Source organism: Brachycentrus maculatus, unplaced genomic scaffold (genome assembly GCF_059751285.1).
Source record: "Brachycentrus maculatus isolate JH-2025_06_01 unplaced genomic scaffold, ASM5975128v1 h1tg000081l, whole genome shotgun sequence".
Lineage (NCBI taxonomy): Eukaryota > Metazoa > Arthropoda > Insecta > Trichoptera > Brachycentridae > Brachycentrus > Brachycentrus maculatus.
The window spans coordinates 4335840-4356868 of record NW_028280835.1 but is presented as its reverse complement, the minus strand read 5'-3'; the positions used below and the strand labels follow the sequence as shown (position 1 = coordinate 4356868).

At 32.9% G+C, this 21029-nt stretch overlaps 1 protein-coding gene across 1 annotated transcript in view; it reads left to right on the top strand.

Moving 5' to 3' along the window:
• Window positions 1–877: 877 nt before the first annotated feature.
• Window positions 878–21029, top strand: part of unc80 (unc80, NALCN channel complex subunit) — a 136937-nt gene continuing 116785 nt past the window's right edge. Inside the window, exons 1-12 of the mRNA XM_088257457.1 lie at window positions 878–1032; window positions 2944–3098; window positions 7284–7310; window positions 8758–8778; window positions 9998–10143; window positions 12722–12884; window positions 15037–15250; window positions 15800–15909; window positions 17191–17286; window positions 17399–17574; window positions 17669–17845; window positions 18674–19043. Coding sequence (XP_088113583.1) covers window positions 2964–3098; window positions 7284–7310; window positions 8758–8778; window positions 9998–10143; window positions 12722–12884; window positions 15037–15250; window positions 15800–15909; window positions 17191–17286; window positions 17399–17574; window positions 17669–17845; window positions 18674–19043 — 1635 coding nt within the window. The 5' untranslated portion in view covers window positions 878–1032; window positions 2944–2963. The remainder of the gene's footprint in view (window positions 1033–2943; window positions 3099–7283; window positions 7311–8757; window positions 8779–9997; window positions 10144–12721; window positions 12885–15036; window positions 15251–15799; window positions 15910–17190; window positions 17287–17398; window positions 17575–17668; window positions 17846–18673; window positions 19044–21029) is intronic.

Here is a 21029-nt window from a genome sequence, read left to right as displayed (position 1 = left end):
CGATTCAGTGCCCTATGCACCATTGCTAGATTTAATATTTAATATAGTTACAAAAAATATTATAATATTACATTTTTCCTTATAAATTATTAGAAAAGTTTAACAAATGAATGAAATTATTTTATAACTATACTAAATAAACAAACAATTTTATCAAAACTTTAAATACATATTTAGAAAACAAGTAGGTACTTCAATAACCTTTCTACAGGTATAAAAAAATGAAGACAATAAAACGCTAAAAAATAAATGAAACGAATTATATACATGTTAATCTAAGAAAAAAATTGAAAAAATTATTTTAAAAAAATATATATTTCCAACAAACATAAATAAATAATAAGTGTAAGCCTCTCTCCATATACAAGAGCTTAGACTCTTTATTTGGGGAGAACTGCGTTATAAATTTTAAGTTTGTAAAAGAAGAAATGTCTAAGCGAGCGTTTTTGCCTAGAATTTTCACTCATGAATTACATGAAATTATAGTAACTTTAAACATAAAGAGTAAATCCACTCACGAGTAGGCATAGGCTATGAAACTTATAAAGTTGAAACCTGAGTAGGGACATGATAAACGGTGTTGCATAAGCCGTAGCTAGATTTCAGAGTCACTTGGACGTAAGGTAATTAAAAAAAAAAGAAGAAATGTCTAAAAAATTCATGAATTTTTTATTTTTTAAACTCTTGTAACCAAATGAAATATTTTTATTTATTGTTAAATTCAGTATTTAACCATCGCTTTAATTGCAGTTGAATATATAATGTCATAATGTAATGTAATATTGTAAAAATTACATATAATAAAGCAATAATTACTGTTTATGTTACATCTGAAAGGATGCGCACGCAGTTCGCCTCCCACCCCTACTCTGGCGAGAGAAGTCATTCGGAGGCTTTTACGCCGGGGGAACGTCGTCCGGGAAACACCCCTTTACAATCAGACCCTTATCTTAAATTTCTCAGTTTTATATTCTCAAAATAATTCGTGGCATCGCGGGTTTTGCTCAGTGTTCGCGTAGGCAAGGATTCGCGGTAAGTTTCTTGCTGTTATTTGAGATTATGTTCGAGATGAGTTATGGAAGCTGTGAGTGTGACTACTTGACCTAGATTAATGGGTTTTCTCATACACTTCAAACGACGGCGTTTAAATGGAATATTAAATCGCGTTATGCCATATTTAATCATTTCAAAATGTTGCATCATAAGTTGATATATTTGATTAATAATTGAATTACATTTTTCAATGAAGAATTAATAAAAAATATTTAAATGTGCTATTTTAAATCGTCCTCAAGCTGAAATTTTAAATGATTAAGGAATCAGCCGCGAAGCATCTATTTTAAGAGGCTTATCTGCAGGTACGATAGTAAGGATGGGGAAGGTAAATGTGAAAAATTCATCACAAATACCCAGACTAATTTAAAATAAACATTTCTTTAATTATATTTTGCGTTAAAGACCACGAAGTGTTTTCTACGTGTTTTTTAAAAAGAATAATTGGCTGATTCAAGAGATCAGTAGGAAATTAGAAGTTTCTTCTCTGTCTTAGTTCTCATTACTGAGGGCTGTGACCCTTGTGGGAGCAATGACTCTTCTCCAGTTATCCCTTGACTGCGCTGCACGTAGCGCTCCAACCACCGAGGTGGCTGCTGCTGCCTTATCTTGGTCGGCCCATTGTGTGGGAATCTTTCTCTCTCTCTTCACAACCAGTCTTTCCAGGCTATCCTCATTGCCACACGCACGTGTCCAAAGAACTGAAGAATACGTCATGTACAAATTAAAGGCCGTTATTCTTGCAAATAATTCTATTTTCCAATTTCAGTATATTTCGTAATACAAAAAAAAATCGAAAAGTAAATGTAATCGTGTTTCACCATAGTATGTTAAATAAAACGACTAATTAAAGACAGATATTCTAATTTCTTGCAGATAATTCTATTCTTTAATTTTAATATATTTCGCAATACAATTTTTTTTATCGAAAAGTACTCGTAAATTTAACAGTGTTTCACCATAATATGTTATATAAAACGATTATCCTATTTCAACGTTTAAGTGTGTCCAAATACTTGTCCATAAATCTGGATAATCGCCAATTACAGGAGTTTTTTTTTTTTTTTTAACATCTCATCAAATATGAAGAAGAGTGAAGTTCTAGTGATTCGAGAACAAGGTTTCTTAATTGGTTCATATATATAGAACTTCCAAGAATTTGAGTAGTGTGGTTGTCAATAATGGGTAGAATTGGTGAATGTTACACGTGTGTAAAGTGATCACTTAAACCAACCTATGACGGTCGTCAGACCCGTTAATGCCCAGACTTCCATATTCTTCTTCATCTTTGATGAGACGATAAAAAATAATATCAACGTTTAACGTTAAATGCTGACTTAAAATTAAACAGGTAATCAAACAATATGAGACATAGAAACAGGTCAGAATTTTATTTTTTTATATACTAAGATAAATATTGTTAAATATTGAGATGAGAATATCGAAGTGTGGGCATCTACAGGGCTTTAAACATGTCATTGACTCGCGTACGTGACCATTTAATACATACACTGTGTATTATAACATTGACCATTCACCCCATGATTAGATATTAATAAAATCTTGATATACAATGTAAATAGCTCATACGTGGACAGAATTCCAGGATTTGTGAAAAAAAATGGACACTCTCAAAATCAGAGTGATTTTAATATTATTGCGTAATTCTTGTGGCCATTTCGAAATGCATTTAAAGCTATTTCGAAATTAATTTTTGCTTGGTAATAAAAAAATGATGCGGAATGCATTAAAAGACGTGTCACGATAGATTTTTTTTTAAATAGTGCTATTTTAGAAATTGACTAAGATCAGGTAAAGAATGGACAGTAAATTTAATGCAGCCATTTTTCTAGACATTAATATTGATAACTGTAACAAACCTTGTTTCAGGTGCTGATGCAATAGCAGCCATGAAGCAAGACAAGGCGATGGACGACTCGCTGAACGACCAGGCACTGCCTATCCCTATACAGATCTTCCTCTGGAGACAGATCTCTCCCTTCATCAGGCCCAAGTTGGGGAAACTGCACGAGGCTACTTGTATGGTGAGAAAACTGCTTTCATTTTTATTATTATTATTATGTATATATATATATATATATATATATATATATATATATATATATATATATATATATATATATATATATATATATATATATATATATAATATTACCTTATAATATAAATAAATACATATCTGTTTATACATAAAGGAAGGGTGTACAAAATGACTTAACTTAACTGAATAAAAAATTGGTAACATATTTAGTAAAAAATCGTTTTGGGTTAAAATTTACACTATTTTTTAACATGTTGGTTCTGATGTTATAGGAAAAAACAAATATATTAAATAAAAATATAATGCGAAAAAAAAAAAAATTAAAAAAAAAAATATATATATATATATATATATATATATATATATATATATATATATATATATATATATATATAAATATATATATATATATAAATATATATATATATATATATATATATATATATATATATATATATATATATATAAATATATATATATATATATATATATATATATATATATATATATATATATATATATATATATATATATATATAAATAATTTATATATATATTTGAAAAAATTAAATAAATATAAGACACGTTTATTTTTAGTTTTCTGCGGGTGTTATTATTTTTTACTCAAGAAAAATTAACATTCCGTTTAAATAAAAGAAAAATATAAAAATATGTGTAAAAAATTTAATCGATTACAGAATAGAATAGTATTGGTCGGTAAATGGAGCGAGCCGGATAGAGCTTTTACCTCTAAAGTGTGTTTCACCAGAAAGCTGTTTGTTTTCACAAAAGCTCTTAAATATTTCGGCCATTCAAAAAGCTTTTTGATGGTGACATTTTCTCATGATCAATGACTAGTTATTAGTCCCGTTTTATGTACAAAAAAATCGTAAAAAATGTGTTTAAATTACCCAATTATATTTTATTACTTCAAATTTATAAGAGTAACATTTTTAATTATTTAGTTTGGATAATTTAAACAGCGTCATTTAAATAGTGAAACTACCTCAAGGGCGCTTCTCTGTGATATTGTATGATACCTACATTTTTTTTCGTAGTCAAGTAACCATAAAAATTGAGTCGAAGGTTTCCGCGAGTGTTTTTGCCTAGAATTTTCACTCATGAATTACATGAAATTATAGTAACTTTAAACATAAAGAGTAAATCCACTCACAAGTAGGCATAGGCTATGAAACTTATAAAGTTGTAGCCTGAGTAGGGACATTATAAACGGTGTTGCATAAGCCGTAGCTAGAGATCAGAGTCACTTGGACGTTAGGTAATTTAAAAAAAAGTTGAAGGTTTCCTTTACTTTGAGTGCATATAAATAAATATACTATAATATACAGGATGGCGCAAAATTAATCACCCCATCGGAAGATGTTATAATTTTTGCAAATGGCGTCGTTCGTCGATGATATTTAAAATTTGTAAACAAGACAGCTGCAGTATATGAAAAAAAATAGAGTGGCTCATAATTAATCATTCAATTTTGTTTTGGAACAACTTTTTTTCACTAAATATCTTTTTTTAAATGAGTGATGGAAATCTTTATGTGGACTTTTACAATATTTTTCTGTTAAGTGGAAAAGATGATATCCGTCAAGTGGATGCCGCCAGTATTGATATACATTTGTGTCCGTATGTGTCAAATATGATTGACGTACAACGCCATTTGCAGAAATTATAACAATTTCTGATAGGATGATTAATTTTGCGCCACCCTGTATCATAATCTTTTTCTTACCATAAAGGTACCTTACCTTTATTAATAATTTTAAATGAATATGTATATAAAATACATGGATTAATAAATTGTATGTTTAAATATGTGTTGTGTTTTAGAATATAACTGTTTTTTGTTGTGTTTAGTGTTTTAATATTTTTCGTTTAATTATTTTATCGTTCTTTTATATTTGTTTTTAGGGTACTATGCCATTGCTTGTCGATGCTTAAAGTGGATTTTTCTAATATTCACTGAACTTCTGCTCAGTAAATATACGAAAAAAATTAATTAGGAGAAAAATTTTTACTGAACAGAAGCTCAATAAAAAGTTAATTTTCATCTCACCAATAGATATCTCTAGTGAAGTTCTAGTGATTCAAGAACAATGTTTCAAAATTGGATTATATATATATATATATATATATATATATATATATATATATATATATATATATATATATATATATATATATATATATATATATATATATATATATATATATATATATATATATATATATATATATATATATATATATATATATATATATATATATATATATGTGTGGTTGTCAATAATGGGAAGAATTGGTGAATGTTACACGTGTGTAAAGTGATCACTTAAACCAGCCTTTGACGGACGTCAGCCCCGTAAATGCCCAGACTTCCATATTTTTTTCATCATTGTTTTATTGTTCATATTTATGGACATATTTGATTGTTTTTTCTTTGTATTATTTATTCTGTATTTTTTTCGATTAACATGTATAAAAGGCATTAATTTTTAGGAGTATTATTATATATTATATTCTTTATATCTAAAGGAAGGTTATTGAACCCAAATAGTTCATAGTTCTGTGGGAATCGTGCTATTGGAAATTCATTTTGGAACCACAAAGATAAACTTTTTTTAGACTAATGTTATAGTTGAAGAATTGCTGTTTTTTTTAATGGTTTCTACTATGGTTTCTAATTGAATGCCAATTTAATTTAACAGAAGGGAAGCAAGATGAAAGCGGATTACTTTTAACACAAATTTATTCAGTTCTATAAAATAATAATCAAGAAATATTTAAGAATAATCGCGTGATTCTAATATGAGAACAGTCGAAATACGTGTCGATCAAAGAACGGGCGGCGAGGAAATGTGACGGGCTAGTTTCCGCTCGTTGCGGGCTCCGGTGTAGGGTGTTCGTTATTTCACTCGATTTGAGTTGCCATAGTAGATGTGTGGGTTGCCACACTACGTTATTCTTTGATGTATCACCCTGGTAATAAAAACAGCTGAAATATCGGCTATCAAGTATCGACACATAAAGGTATAATATCCTTTCAACAAAAAAATATCGATATTAATTGTAAAAACCATGGTTTGTAAGAAAATGTGTTTTATAGAAACAAATAGTTTATTTTTAGTTAAAAACTGTTTATATTTTAGTAAAATTGATAAACTTCAAGGGACTCGTACATACAATTTTTTTTAAATCGGTAACCTTGACTTTTTCAGCAAATTTATCTTTAACTGCATAAATCATAAATATAATCACCTTTCTCCTCTTAAACCCTATATTTATTGCTGTTACAATGTATTTGATTTGTTAGAGTTTAAATCTTTTGTTAAAACTAGAATTTAAAAAAATATATAAAAAAATTATGGCACTGCTTATAATATTTTTTTGAAGCATTACTTTTTGTGTCACCATTTTACAACTTTGAAAACAACTTTCTCACGAATTCACTTTAATAAGACGTCATAACAAAAATACATTAATTTCAAATAACATTTTCAGTCTCATCATCTATATACCATTTAAGTAAAAATGTAAATGACCGTTTGCTCTTATCAAAAGTTATCCACCGACTGCTCTGATATTTTTGCACAACGTCGCATTTGAATACTAGCGTGTTTTGTCTTTTAAATATATTAATAAAAAAAAAAAAACAGAATAAATTATGCCGATGGCAGCGCCATCTGTTGAACTAAAAACAATAAACGTAATATTAAACATATTTCATTTATCCGTACAACCTTCATCCCCAATTAGTCCGAATAATCGAGGTTCTACTGTAACTGGCATTTCGCTAAAATATGGACATGTGCCCTGTTGAAGAAAATTAAACTTTGTTTTTTATTTGTATAAATATTGAATTTTTTTAGTATAAATATTTTTATTTTTCTAGGATTTTTGTTTTTTACTATAAATATTTTAATTTTTTTAGTATAAATATTTATTTATTTATTTTTATTTAATTTTATTTTTTGTCGTTAGCAATGTCGCATGAGTTTTTGAATGTCCCCACTGACTGCCCCGAGCGGCGGCGGTGGCCCGCTTGTCCCGAATGTGTATATACGATGTGATATGATGTTGTATGTTCCCACATGCCCCGCAATGTGCGCGCTGTTACGTGTATGTTGTTACTCTATGTGTCGTCACAACACAGTTCTGTCAGCACGCCCCCGGACACCACGTGAGTACTTTTATTACACTCGTATTGTATTACATTCCTCCATCATTCACCTATTATTACATTCATTATATATTCATATTATTATTTATTATATTATATACATACATTATAAGTCTCTAGCTATCAAAAGTTTTTAGATAATTTATGTAATTATAGGTGAATAATATCAATTTTTTTTTCATTTGTATTATTCACCTATTATTACAGTCATTATTCACGTTATTAATAGTATTCACTTATTATTACATAAATTGTCTACTTATATTTTTATTAAATAATGCTTTGTAATTACATTCACTATTATTTACCATACTTTATTTACCATACTTTATCATACTTTTGTAATTATTTACATATATTCTTTCACAAGATCATTCACTTATTATTACATCACTTATTTATTGATATTATCCATCAAACCATTCTTATTACATTCACTATTTATTAACAAATTAACGATATTTTTGTTTTTGTAATATTATTATCTCCTGTAATCACACATCACACATCATTCACTTATTATTACATTTATTGTCTCAAGTAATATTCATTGTTGGTTTGTAATTTACATTCATTGTTATAAGCGTTTTAAACATTGTAAATCTCTTATTACTTACATCATCTCATTTTTATTCGAAACATCTTACATTAATTCTTTATTAACATTATTCACCCTTTATTACATAACTTTTTTGTAAAATAATTATCGCTTCTGTATTATAATACATAACATATATACAGTACGAAGTATGTATATCATAAATAAACTTTTTACTATTACATATTACATTCACTCTTCATAAACATTTATGTCTAACTGCATTCATTCTTAATAAACATCATTCACCTACTATTACTATTATTTTTACATTATTATAGCATTTTTATACATGCAGTACATAATACATCATGTATAAACGTATATTATTACATTCATTCTTTATAAACAATTTCAAGTGAAACTATTACTATATTCGTACCATTTTATTTCCTTACTTACATACATTCTAAATAATTTCTTCATACTCAATCTTTACTAACTTCGAAATATTCAATTGAAAAACCATATTATTTCTCTGCATTATATATCTTTCCAGTTTCATTACACATTTTTTAATCATTATTTTACTAAGCCCTTAAACATTTTAATCATATGAAAACATATTGAACACATGAAATTATTATATTTATTTTAGTATTATTTTTATCGTTGCTTTTTAATAACATGCTTTGCTTTACTCGTGGTTTGCTTTTATTCGTGTTATCGCTTAAAAATCATTAAAAATTATATTATAAAACAAATACTAAATTTTGGTCTACACGTTTCATATAAAAAACTGTGGTCGATTATACTTATTTGCTATGAAGTGATTTAAACTGTGATTTATAATTTCTACTGTGAAATATTAATTCTGAATTTTATAATATTTTAACGCAAATCTCAAAGGAAACAAAAGAAGCGTGTAAGGTAAGTTTTCCTTTAAAAATATAATATAAATCCAAAATTTAGTTTTTATTCATTTTCAATTTGTGTTAAAACCACTATTTCTTAAAATCTATTGTGACACGTCGGCTGTCCAAACATAAAACACAGTAAGTAACATTTTTTTCTAGTACCTGTTTTTTCCATTTTTGGACTAAGTGGAAACTACTTAGTCCAAAAATGCAACAAAAAACGTACTACAAAAAAATGTCCCTCACTGTGTTTTGAGTTTGGACAGCAGACGTATTTCTAAGCATTCCGTATAAAATTCAAACACCGTATACGGTCACAATGTCAATTTTTAATTCATCTTCTTTATTTTTTTTAAGAGATATATCTGTGCTTTTATTATTTTCACAAATATTTCTATTCCATACTATTTCTGTGAGCCTAAGCGGCTCATTATTAGAGATAGGCATCAAATTGCGGTAGAGGGGTTCGAACCGAGAAACTCTGACTTAAGAGTCCGCGACACTAACCACGGAACCACAACCCGACATTACCTACACTTTTTCTAACCCCTATCCGCACCCAACGGTGCATAGGGCACTGGATCATATAAATGCAGTGTTATCTTGATCGCTAACTCATGAAGGAGGGGTGATCAGCTCTCCGCTTCATATACCACTCTAGGATAATATTGAATAAATATTAGAGTGAAAAAATCACTTATATTTATTTGACCCCCCCCCCCCTGGAAATCGAACCCGGGACCTCCATTACGGCAGTCGATCGTGCTGACCATTAGACTACGGAGGCGGACAAAATGATGCGGAAAAAATATAGTGTTACTTGGAAAATACAACTATTTATCAAATCGATTGTGACACATATTTCAATGCATTATTCACGCGTCACAATAGATTTTAAGGAGTGGTATTTACCAAGTAAAACTATAAGTCCGCCTCCGTGGTGTAATGGTCAGCGTGTTTAGCTACCGTGCTGGAGGTCCCAGGTTCGATTCCCAGGGGGGGTGAGAATAAATATTAGTGATTTTACACTCTAATATTTATTTAATATTACTCTGGCTGGTCCCTGTGATCATCTTGCCTTCATATAATTAACGATCAAGATGTCATTGCGTCAATACGATGCAGTGCCCTATGCACCATTGTGTGGGGATAAGGGTTAGAGAAAACTATAAGCCGACAAATTTGAACTTTTAATATGAAAGTAAAATTAACGCCCTGTATTTTTTTGGCAGTCGTTCGAAAAGGTGCTGGTCCAAAACATACAGTTTGGACTATCCCCGAGTCTTACGGAGGCCATACAGTCCATCCCCCGATGGAGGCTGATCCAAGCTTCCCTTCCGCACGTCATGCACGCGGCTGCGACCTTCCTGCACAACAGGTGATCACCTTTACAAATACATATAGCTCACTCCTTATGTGCATACTATATAAAATATGCACGGTAACTAATTTGCGCTTAGCCATGAAAGATTGTTTAGCAATATTTCCTTATAGAATTTTTCTCCATATAAAAAAAATTACTGGATGTTAAAACTGAAACGCAGTTGTTGGTAAATTTAATTGTGTGAGGACAAGTGCATAGCACATATCGCTCACTCCTTTCAAGAACGTCATGTATATCAAAAATCGTCAATTTTCAGTTGTGCATATTTTCTGAATGCCCAGAAAATGTACTACATCCCAGCAAAAGCGGCATATTTTTAACTTAATATTTACCCGCTTCAGGGCAGAAAGATTATTGGATTATTTTCATCTGTTGCTCCGCCGATTAACTCCCATAAACATCAACATTGTTTTGTTGAAATGTCAAAGCATTAAACCATGACCTTTACACTGTTATGGTACTAAGCATTAAACCATGACCTTTACACTGTTATGGTACTCGCTTATACCGGCTTGTACAGAGCTCATTTTACTAATAGCAGCTTGTTGAATTGTTGTATCTATATACATTTTACAATTCAAACCAATGCTATTATTAGCACAAACTATGAAATTTAATTTTATAAAAATTCAATGTACAGTCGAACTCGGTTATAACGAGGATGAAGGGACCGACTGAATTTGCTCGTTATAACCGTTCCTCGTTATATCCGAAAATAGGTATTTTTTTAAACATACCTATCACATGAAGCAAAACATACTAATCATATGTCGCAATTGAAACAAAATTCATAGTATTCACCCATTACACACATGTCATATTTTTCTGTCAATCCAGTTTTCTTATAAAAATTGGGAAATCCTGTGCTGCTTGAGTACAAAACCATTGTAGCAGTTTCATCAAAATTCGTACGATCACAGGTCCTATTTTTTTTCGAGTCCGTGATGTTCTTTTTAAATGCAGATAAAAATACAATATTGACACTCGGAATGATGAAAACTTTTTATACACTTCAATATTTTTCGCGCCATGAACAATTTCCGCCTTCTCATGAATTGTGAGACACTTTTTATTTTTGGTAGATATTATTTTTTGACATCTCATCAAAGATGAAGAGGAATATGGAAGTCTGGGCATTTACGGGGCTGAACAATTTGTTGATTTTGTGAATAAGTATTTAGACGCACTCAGAATGTTGTAAATTGGTGTATATGTTGATAATTCGAAGGGTTGCTTTTTGACTGACCTCCTCTAGAATTGATCTGACATTCCCCACCTCGTAATGTTTATTATGCAATGTCCATAGTAACCATAGAACATACAAAATATGGAAACTGTCGTAAAAATTCCCGAAACAAGCATGACGTTCAAAAACTATAAAATAAGTTATTTATCGTAAAAAGTAGGTCCTTACAAACAGGACAAAGCTTGCAATTTGCAATATGCAATTCAAACCCATGTGCGTGAATTTTTTTTTAATTGTAGGTGACAACACCAATTCAGTACTTAGAGTCATAAACGTAATCCGATCCCGGTGGCAACGGTCTAATTGCCCGGTAATAGGATTTTATTGCTCAAGGTCTAAAATGTTTTAAAACATTCAAATGTTTACAAAATGAAAAAAAAAGACAATCTCTTTTTGCTCGCTATAGCCGAGAAGTTGCTCGTTATATAACCGTGAATATTTATTAATATGGAGAAAATCCGATACCGAAATTTCAACGAATGTTTCCTCGTTATATCCGAGATCTCGCTATAACCGTGCTCGTAATAACCGAGTTCGACTGTATTTATATTATGAAATGTGTAAAGTTTCCCTTTTAACCCCTGTGTATATTTATAACTTCTAAAATAAACCTTTTAATTATTTGTATAGGATGTTTTTTATGGGTTTGGTTTTTAACTATTCCCTTACGGTGCTAAAAACTTTTGCGTGCAACCATATGTATTTTGTACACCATGTGAAAATGTGTTTTAAAAACGTGAAAAATGTGGATATTCCTAAATGTTGCTTTGATTGACCACAGTTGAAGTTGAAGTGTAACAATTATGTAATGTTAGCTCTGGTCTAATCTGAAAATGAGAACAAAATACTTTGCAAGTAGCTACAATAGCTGGCGCAGCGACACGACCGCCACGCAAGACGATCTGTGCACTACTGGCGCTTTAAACAGGCTACGACATGCGCGTATACATAAAGCACGGCACGCTTGCACACGCTGAGAAACCTTTGTGTATTGGTGATTTTATCCCCGATTTTTTTCACAAATTATTTATTTCCGTCGCTGCAAATGAATAACTTTATATTATAATACTTTTGTGTAATACGTGATGGTAATACGGAAGAATACGAAAAATTTGAGCCCGTATCTTTTATATGTATTTTATATTGATATTCTCATTTTTAAAGTCCAGTCCCAGATATTCTTATTCTTCATCTATGTTGAGATGCCAATAAAAATCTTGTTTTTTCATCAATATGCATGGATGTTGATGAATTTTCTTCATCCTTAGTTACAAAAAGAATATGAAAACATAAAAATATTATAACACAGGGTGTTGTGTTTTGCAGAGTGAAGGACATGCAGAGTCTAGGCGCTGTAGAAACCAAACTCCTGTACACCCTACACTGGATCATATTGGATGCTGCAGAGGAATGCGCAGAAGCAGACTTCGAGAAGGGAATATATCACTCCAACCCATTCTATTACCTCTTCTCGGTGCCCTCCATAACAGTAAGAACCTATTTTTTAAATGGAATATATCACTCCAACCCATTCTATTACCTCTTCTCGGTGCCCTTCATAACAGTGAGAACCTATGTTTTAAGGGAATATATCACTTCAACCCATTCTATTACCTCTTCTCGGTGCCCTCCATAACAGCAAGAACCTATTTTTTAAGGGAATATATCACTCCAACCCATTCTATTACCTCTTCTCGGTGCCCTCCATAACAGTAAGAACCTATTTTTTAAATGGAATATATCACTCCAACCCATTCTATTACCTCTTCTCGGTGCCCTCCATAACAGCAAGAACCTATTTTTTAAGGGAATATATCACTCCAACCCATTCTATTACCTCTTCTCGGTGCCCTCCATAACAGTAAGAACCTATTTTTAAGGCAGAGTCAAGCCATCCAAGTGTAACTCCTAAGTCACTACAAGCGAGTGATTACTATTCATCTTAATCAATGCTTGTATTAGCTCAAACTATGAAATTTAATTTTATAACAATTCAATGTATTTTTACTATCAAATGTATAAAGTTTCCCTTATAACCCCTGTGTATATTTAGAATTTCCAAAATCAAGTTCTAAAATTCTCACATTATTATATGAATAAATGGTTAAATGTTAAAATCCCCGCATTTTCCCCACATAGTGCCAATCCCCACAAATTCCCCAGTAGAGTTGAGATTCCCCGCAGTTTGGGGAATTCCCCCACATATTGGCAACCCTGAATGATATTCTCATCTTAAAAGTCTAGTTGCAGTTAATACATATCACCGGGAGGGGAAGGTTAATAAAGTTCATTCTTTCATTAATTGATTCGGCAGTCACTTCGTGGTAAAATCTATCAATTTTTAATTAATGTTTCACTTAGTAAATACCACTATTTCTTGGTAGATTTAAAGTACATTCTTATTATTTTTTATATTCTCAATATTATTAATATTTAAAGCATTTACTTTGTGGTTAGTCATTTTTACTTATTTATTTTTTTACAAAAATATTAATAAAATTAGTATATAACCACTCACCGAGATTTTTACGTCTACCGGTTTCGAGACGTACCCGTCTCTTCGTCAGGACAATCACTAACACAGCATGCAAACAATACTACCCTTCACCACCATAGCACCATTTACACACTCAAAACTACACAAAATGTCTAACACATGCGATTTTTGGTCGACCCGAAGACCAACATGCACTATAGTTTTCAATACAGACATGCGTTACGAGCCGAGGTTAAACGTATATTAGAATTAGACTAGGAATCGAATCATTTTATATACTTGTAGGATGAGAGGAGTGGGGGGGGTTCGAATTGGATATTGACGAATCGTGTTTAATCGATGTCGAATCAAACAATGGACTATATGTAAAATTTATTTGGTTGTTAATTAGAGGAATATTATTTTTAAGTGCTTTCCTAATATAAAAAATCTCCATATTATTTAATCTCATCAAAGATGAAGAAGAACATGGAAATCTGGGCATTTACGGGGCTGACGACCGTCATAGGCTGGTTTAAGTGATCACTTTACACACTGTGTGAAGTGATCACTCAAACCAGCTGCAAATACCCAGACATCCATATTCTTCTTCATCTTTGATGAGATGTCAAAAAATAATATGTAAATAACTACTATTATTGGAGATAATCCAGATTTTGTGAACAAGTATTTGGACACACTTAAAATGTCAAAATGATATGTCACTTCGCACAGCATAATAAATATTTTACTGACCCATAAAGAGACATGTTTGAGCTGAGAATATTTTGTGAAAGTGACAACTTTATTTGTATAATATTTCAAACATACATATCGTAGTCATACAGGAGAAAGTGACCAAGTGCATTGTTTTACAAAAACGTGATCATTGACAATTTGATATCTTACTAGCTTAATATTGCCCTGAAAAAATCCCAAAGGATTTTAAACTTGGAAGTATAATATATTGACTTGTTAAAAATGACTAACTGCATTGATATTTATTTTTTTGCCAAGCAAAAGTGACTTAAATGGCCCTCCTGAACATTTTACGTTTTGGTAGTTGGTCACTCTCTCCTGTGCGACTACGACATATGAGGTGTATTGGAAATAAATCCTTTGTAATTGCATGCTGTAATCTGATTTATAATTTCTCTTGATCCAGCTGTTCGTGTACCTGTTCGCGCCCATCGCCCAGCACCTGAAGGAGTCGGACTTCCAGAACTTCCGCCTGGAGAACGGGCTGAAGATCTGGCAGGCCTTCTGGGAGTTCCGGCGTCCGGACGCGCCGTGCTTCTCGGCGCTCGTGCGGCCGCGCCCGCGCGCGCTGCCCTGCGCGCCGCTCAACACTAGGCGCGCGCCGGACCTCTTCCCTGGACGTGAGTATCCGCTAACCTCCGAGCGTGTAAATATGTTGAAAGCTGTCCCACCGCATGCCCAGATCTGATACAGAAGCATCTAGGCTTCCTGACAGATCTGATCTTGCTAAGCAATTTTTGTTTTAACTAAGTTGCGAAATTTATTGAAAATGTGAAACAATATAAAATTGTATCCCGATTTTACTGTGAAATAATTAAAATAAAAAACGAAATAATTAAAAAAAAAAACACAGTAAAATAATTAAAATAAAAAACGAAATCGTATTGGAAAACGTGGCATGATCAAATATGACAAATACTTGAAATTGGTCAGCCTGAATAATTGTCGTGTGTATTAGAAGATGTATGAATGTAGAAAAGGCAAAGACTTTGTGCAAAGACAGATTGGTGTGGTGTTCTATTCTCTCTGCCTACCCCCGCGAAGAAGTGCTATGAAGGTTAGTTAATTAGTTTTTCATCGAAAACCAATTTGGATGAACGATCAATATATGATGCATGATTGGGGATTGGATACACGTGGCATTAAATATCTCTGTATTAATATTTCAGGGAAGGCTTCAAAGGACGAATACATGGGTGGAGAGAGTCCTCCCAGCCAAACAGTCAGCGTGTCCTTCTCCGACCACCAGACTCCCAAATCAGTCAATATCGATGAAGAGGTACAAGCAATTGTCTATCTGTCCTCACTCTAATTGGCATTCCGACTATACATCCTTCTTTAAAACCAACTATACTTAAACAATCGTCCGCCTTTTTTTGTTAAATTAATTTATAAACTTCAATTTTCATCAAATTTAATTTGCTGGTATTGAGTTTAAAGTTGTTCCTTCATAGACAAATCAATCTAAGCAACAAATTATATAAAACCAAGAAGCATTCAATATTGTGCCTTATCATATCCTCTTCAAGCTAAATCGACGTTTATCGCAGTATTTTATTTCCACATATTTTAAAAATAACCATTTGCTTTTGAATTGGCCGAGAAAACCACATTAACTTGTCACATTGGCATGTGCGTCCTGTTCGTATTAGTAGCGCTAACATTTTAAATTACATTGACTAAATTTCGTTATGCATTGCTTACTACTCACGGATCATGTTACGCATAATTAAAGTGACTTGTCGCCAAGGCACTTTTACGCATATGCCAATAGTGCACGCAGATATATTATTTTAACTGTTCTTACGCATGATTTGCCCCTATCTAAGAGTCTGTCTCACTCATGTCACCGTCCCAAAGAATGGAAAGATTCTCAATAGATCCATCATAATAGTACAGAAATCTGTGCATACTAAAATATGCACATTAGCTCATTTGTGCATGGCCAAGAAAAATTGTTCAGCAATATTTCTTTATTGAATTTTTCTCCATAAAAAAATACTGGATGTTAAAACTGAAACACAGATGTTGGTAAATTTAATTGTGTGAAGACAAGTGCATAGTACATATCGCTCACTCCTTTCAACAATGTCATGTATCAAAAATCGTCAATTTTCAGTTGTGCATGTTTTCGGAATGCCCAGAAAATGTACTATATCTCAGCAAAAGCGGCATATTTTTAACTTAATATTTACCCGCTACAGGGCTAAAAGTGTTGTTTTTGCATTTTGAAGAAAAGGTAGTGTTTAATTATTTTTTTAAAAATACTTAATATTTTTCCAATGGAGAAAAAACCTTCAGGTTTTACTTAAAAAGATCTGTTGCACAGTAAAAAGTTCAATAAGTGGCTTGATGTTTATTTTGGATACATTTTATTATATTTTTAAACTTTAAAAACTTTCTCCTGATAAAACAAGTTTTTTGATATATGACGTTGTTGAAAGGAGTGAGCAATATGCACATACTAAAAACACTGCGTGTGGTTTTAAGGTTGGATGGCAAGTCGATGCATGATCAAAATTAAAAACAATGCTTAATATGTAAAATTACCTACATGTAGGTACACATTTCTCAGGGTTGGGTTTCCTCTCCAAAGGATACTGTGTTCCCTGAGACTATTCCAGAAGAAAGTTCAAGCACAGAGGAAGAACACGTGGTAAGTTTCCTTTACTTTTGATTCAATCAGAGATTCCATTTTGGCAAACAAAACCAAATAAAAGAAAATGTTTGCAATTTACAAATGAAACGAACCAATAATTCCATTCCAGGTAATATTTCGACTTCCTTCGATCCATAACAACAACTATTCTGGCTTGCTAAGAGACCCTTCCATTTACACCGCAGACACTAGCATGCTGCATCACCAAGGAGGTGTCGTGGTCAATCTGTCGCAAGAAACCACTAAAGGAACCAAGGCCTCCACTCCGCAAGGCCAAAAACTAAGGTACTGTAGCCAAAATTAGCAAAAGCTTATTTATCAATTAACCCTTTACCATTTCATATATAAATGTTGATAGGTTTAATTTCGATGTTCATAGCTCTTCGGATAAAGACTCGGTGGAGAGCAGTGGCAAATCTGCGCATGCTGGTACCTCATCAAAAGGAGGTGATGTTTTGGCAGCAACCTTTTTGGATGTGGCAGTTTTAAGATGTCTCTTTGTATCTCAGTGGCAGGAAGAAGGTGTATACTGGGCCCTGCATTATATTTACAACAGGTACTATTACTGCTACTTCTACCATCACAATGTTTTCTGAAGGGGTAGGCAAAGAGGATGGAACACCACTCTCGCCTGTTGTGACATACACTCCTAGCTTCTTTTACATTCATATAGCCAGTCACACTTGCAGTCACTTGGAGTCATGTACATTTATGACCAGATTTTAAGTTCATAGGTATCCTCTTCTTTGCGCCTCCGCGGGAAACGCGGCCAACTTAGATACTTGAAAGTGGTCAGGTTAGGAGTCGTAACAATCGGCGGGTATGTATGAGGAGATGCATAAACGTGGAAGAGGAGAAGAATGTTTGCAAGGACAGAGTGGTGTGGCGCTCTATTCTCTCTGCCTACCCCTGCGGAGAAGCGGCGTGATGGTTAGTTAGTTAGATTTTAGGTTCTAATTGATTTTATCTTGCCAAGTCTTTCTTGCCCATCTTCGTTCTTTTGTCCCATTTACACTTATCAAATATACTTTCTTAATCTAGGTGCTTACTAAATAAAGTAACACAACAGAGAGCCAAATGGAAAGGCCATATTATAAGACACCCAGGCCTGTTTCTTACAATTGCGGAAAGCATGTGCGAAGGCACGAACTATAGAGGATGACCCCGCTTAAACTACTTGAACCAAATTATCTCCAGCATGCGCTGTAGTGGGTACGCTGAGTTGAAAAGATGAGGAGGATAGACAGGTGAAGATTGTCCATGAAAGAAGCAAACTAATCATCACACAGATTGTAACACACCAACAAGACTCTTTTAGTCGTACTCACATGTGTGTGTAGAGATTGATGGTCATCGAATTTGATTTTTTGTGTAAAATTTCCAGATTACGGGACATAAGTGATGACGTTTCAAATCAGAGCCAACCCAGAAAGCGAAGCAACTCACTTCCCATTCCAAAGATAGAAGTGTCCATTTACCAAAGTCCGGAATCCAAGAAACGCGAGTCATTGAAAAACTTCATGGAAGTCCCCGAGCTGAAGGACGTATCTCCGATAGCGGAGAGCCCTTTCCACAACGTGGTAAAGGTTCCTGAAGAGCCGACCATCACCCGGAGAGCGAGCGAGAAGGTCAAACGGAGAATGAAGATGGCCGACCTGAAGGCATTTGTGGAGACGAAGCTGATGTCAAAATCGGAAAAGGCTTTGGAGAAAATTGGACACGACGATCCTAAAATAGTGCCCTATGAACAGCTGGTGAGTTTCGTTATTTACCACCTTAAATATATTATATTCGTTTGCCCGTCTCTGAAGAGTAGTGTTACCGTGCTGCAGGTTTTGTATTCGACTCCCAGTGAGTCAAAAAACAAATTGGTGATTTTTTACTCCAGTATTGATTTCATCACCCTGGACTTATATTTGAAGCGCAGGACTGATCACCTTGCCTTCATGTAATTGGCCGTTAAGTCTGACTCCATCCCGTGCGGTGCTCTTTGCACCATCTAGGGGAGGAAGTTATTTCACTTATAATGTTTCAAATGTTGAAAGGTGTTCAAAGGTTGGTGTTCAAAGGTCTTTGATATCCTTATTCTTAATCTCAGTTCATCTTTATGTACATAATTCTTATGTGTGTGTATGTCACTCAACTCTTCCTAAACGTCTGGACTGATTTTGATGAATTTTTATGTGTATTTGAGTGGGTCAAAAAATATCCTTTTTTAAACCTTCCAACCGCCATTGCCACTAATTTTTCTAATTTATGAAAAATTAACCATTAAAACCTTCTGGAAAATTCATGAATAATTGACCTTCTGAGAATGATTCCTAATTATGAGTTCCACAAAGTCTTCTCCATACACTTAATACACATGAATACATACTATTTATAACTCCTTGGTGCGAAGTAGACTCGAGAGTGGCTCGTTGATTTGGGGGCCACACGAGCTTAAGTACTCTCTTATGGTAGAGAAAGTCCAAAAAAAGTTTCTGAGGTATCTCTACATGAGAGAGTACGGCTATTATCCTTGGCTCTACCCGACCCAGTTTCTCCAAGGTATGCTTGGCTACAATAGTTTAGAGACTAGAAGGAATATTTGTTTGATAACGTAATTCTATCGATTGTTGCGCGGTATGATCGATAATCTTGAAATTATCCGGAACATTGGTCTGTATGTTCCCGATAGTTACCTAAGACAGCGTCGGCATAGATTGTTTCATATTCCCATACACAGGACTAACCTACCGATGGTTATGCCTGTAGGATGAGCTAACGCTATATTGAACAATATCTCATTGGATATTGATCTGTTCCATATGTCTGAAGGAGTTTTCTGAAGCGGGATTCTTCTACACCGTTAGCAATAGTATTCTTGCATATTTTCGATTTTAATTTATTTTAGTGAATACGCTTTAAATTTTATGTATATAATGTGTTAGTCAATTATTGAATTAATTGAATAAAAAAAGACAACTTTCAAAAATTTACACACATACAACAGCTATATCTTTTGTGCTATCACATAATTATACTTACCTCTAATTTTATGAAAATTACTGCCTTTTTGCCAAATGTGACAATGACAAGCCTCAAATATCGTCCAGCCATGACAATAAAAAATCGCACTCTTTTTTTGATTTTGCTTTGAAACAAAAACACTGAAATGTCAAACTCAATGCCAAATGTCACTTAGTATCAAATAATATTAACTCATTGACTGTCAACTACGAGATAACTTGTAGATTGCCTTCTTTGCTAGGACGTTGACTTCGAGTTATCTCGTACTGTGTTAACTTGCCATATTTGTGCAGCTACGATAAAATTTCTAGTATGTATATCAGTGCTAATATAGATAGATGGCTTCTGGGAAAAGAACAAAAAATCAATGCTGGCTTACATGAACAGAAAATTTATAAATAAATTAACAGAAAATATAACTTTGTACTATAATTGGGGTTTTTAATAAAATAATTATAATACTAATATAAGAGTTTCTGCTTAGTAAAAAGCTTCTTTACATCTCACCAATAGATGTCTCTAGTGAAGTTCTAGTGATTCAAGAACAAGGTTTCTAAATTGGTTCATATATAAAGAACTTCCAAGAATTTGAGTAGTGTGGTTGTCAATAATGGGTAGAATTGGTGAATGTTACACGTGTGTAAAGTGATCACTTAAACCAGCCCATGACGGTCGTCAGCCCCGTAAATGCCCAGACTTCCATATTCTTCTTCATCTTTGATGAGATG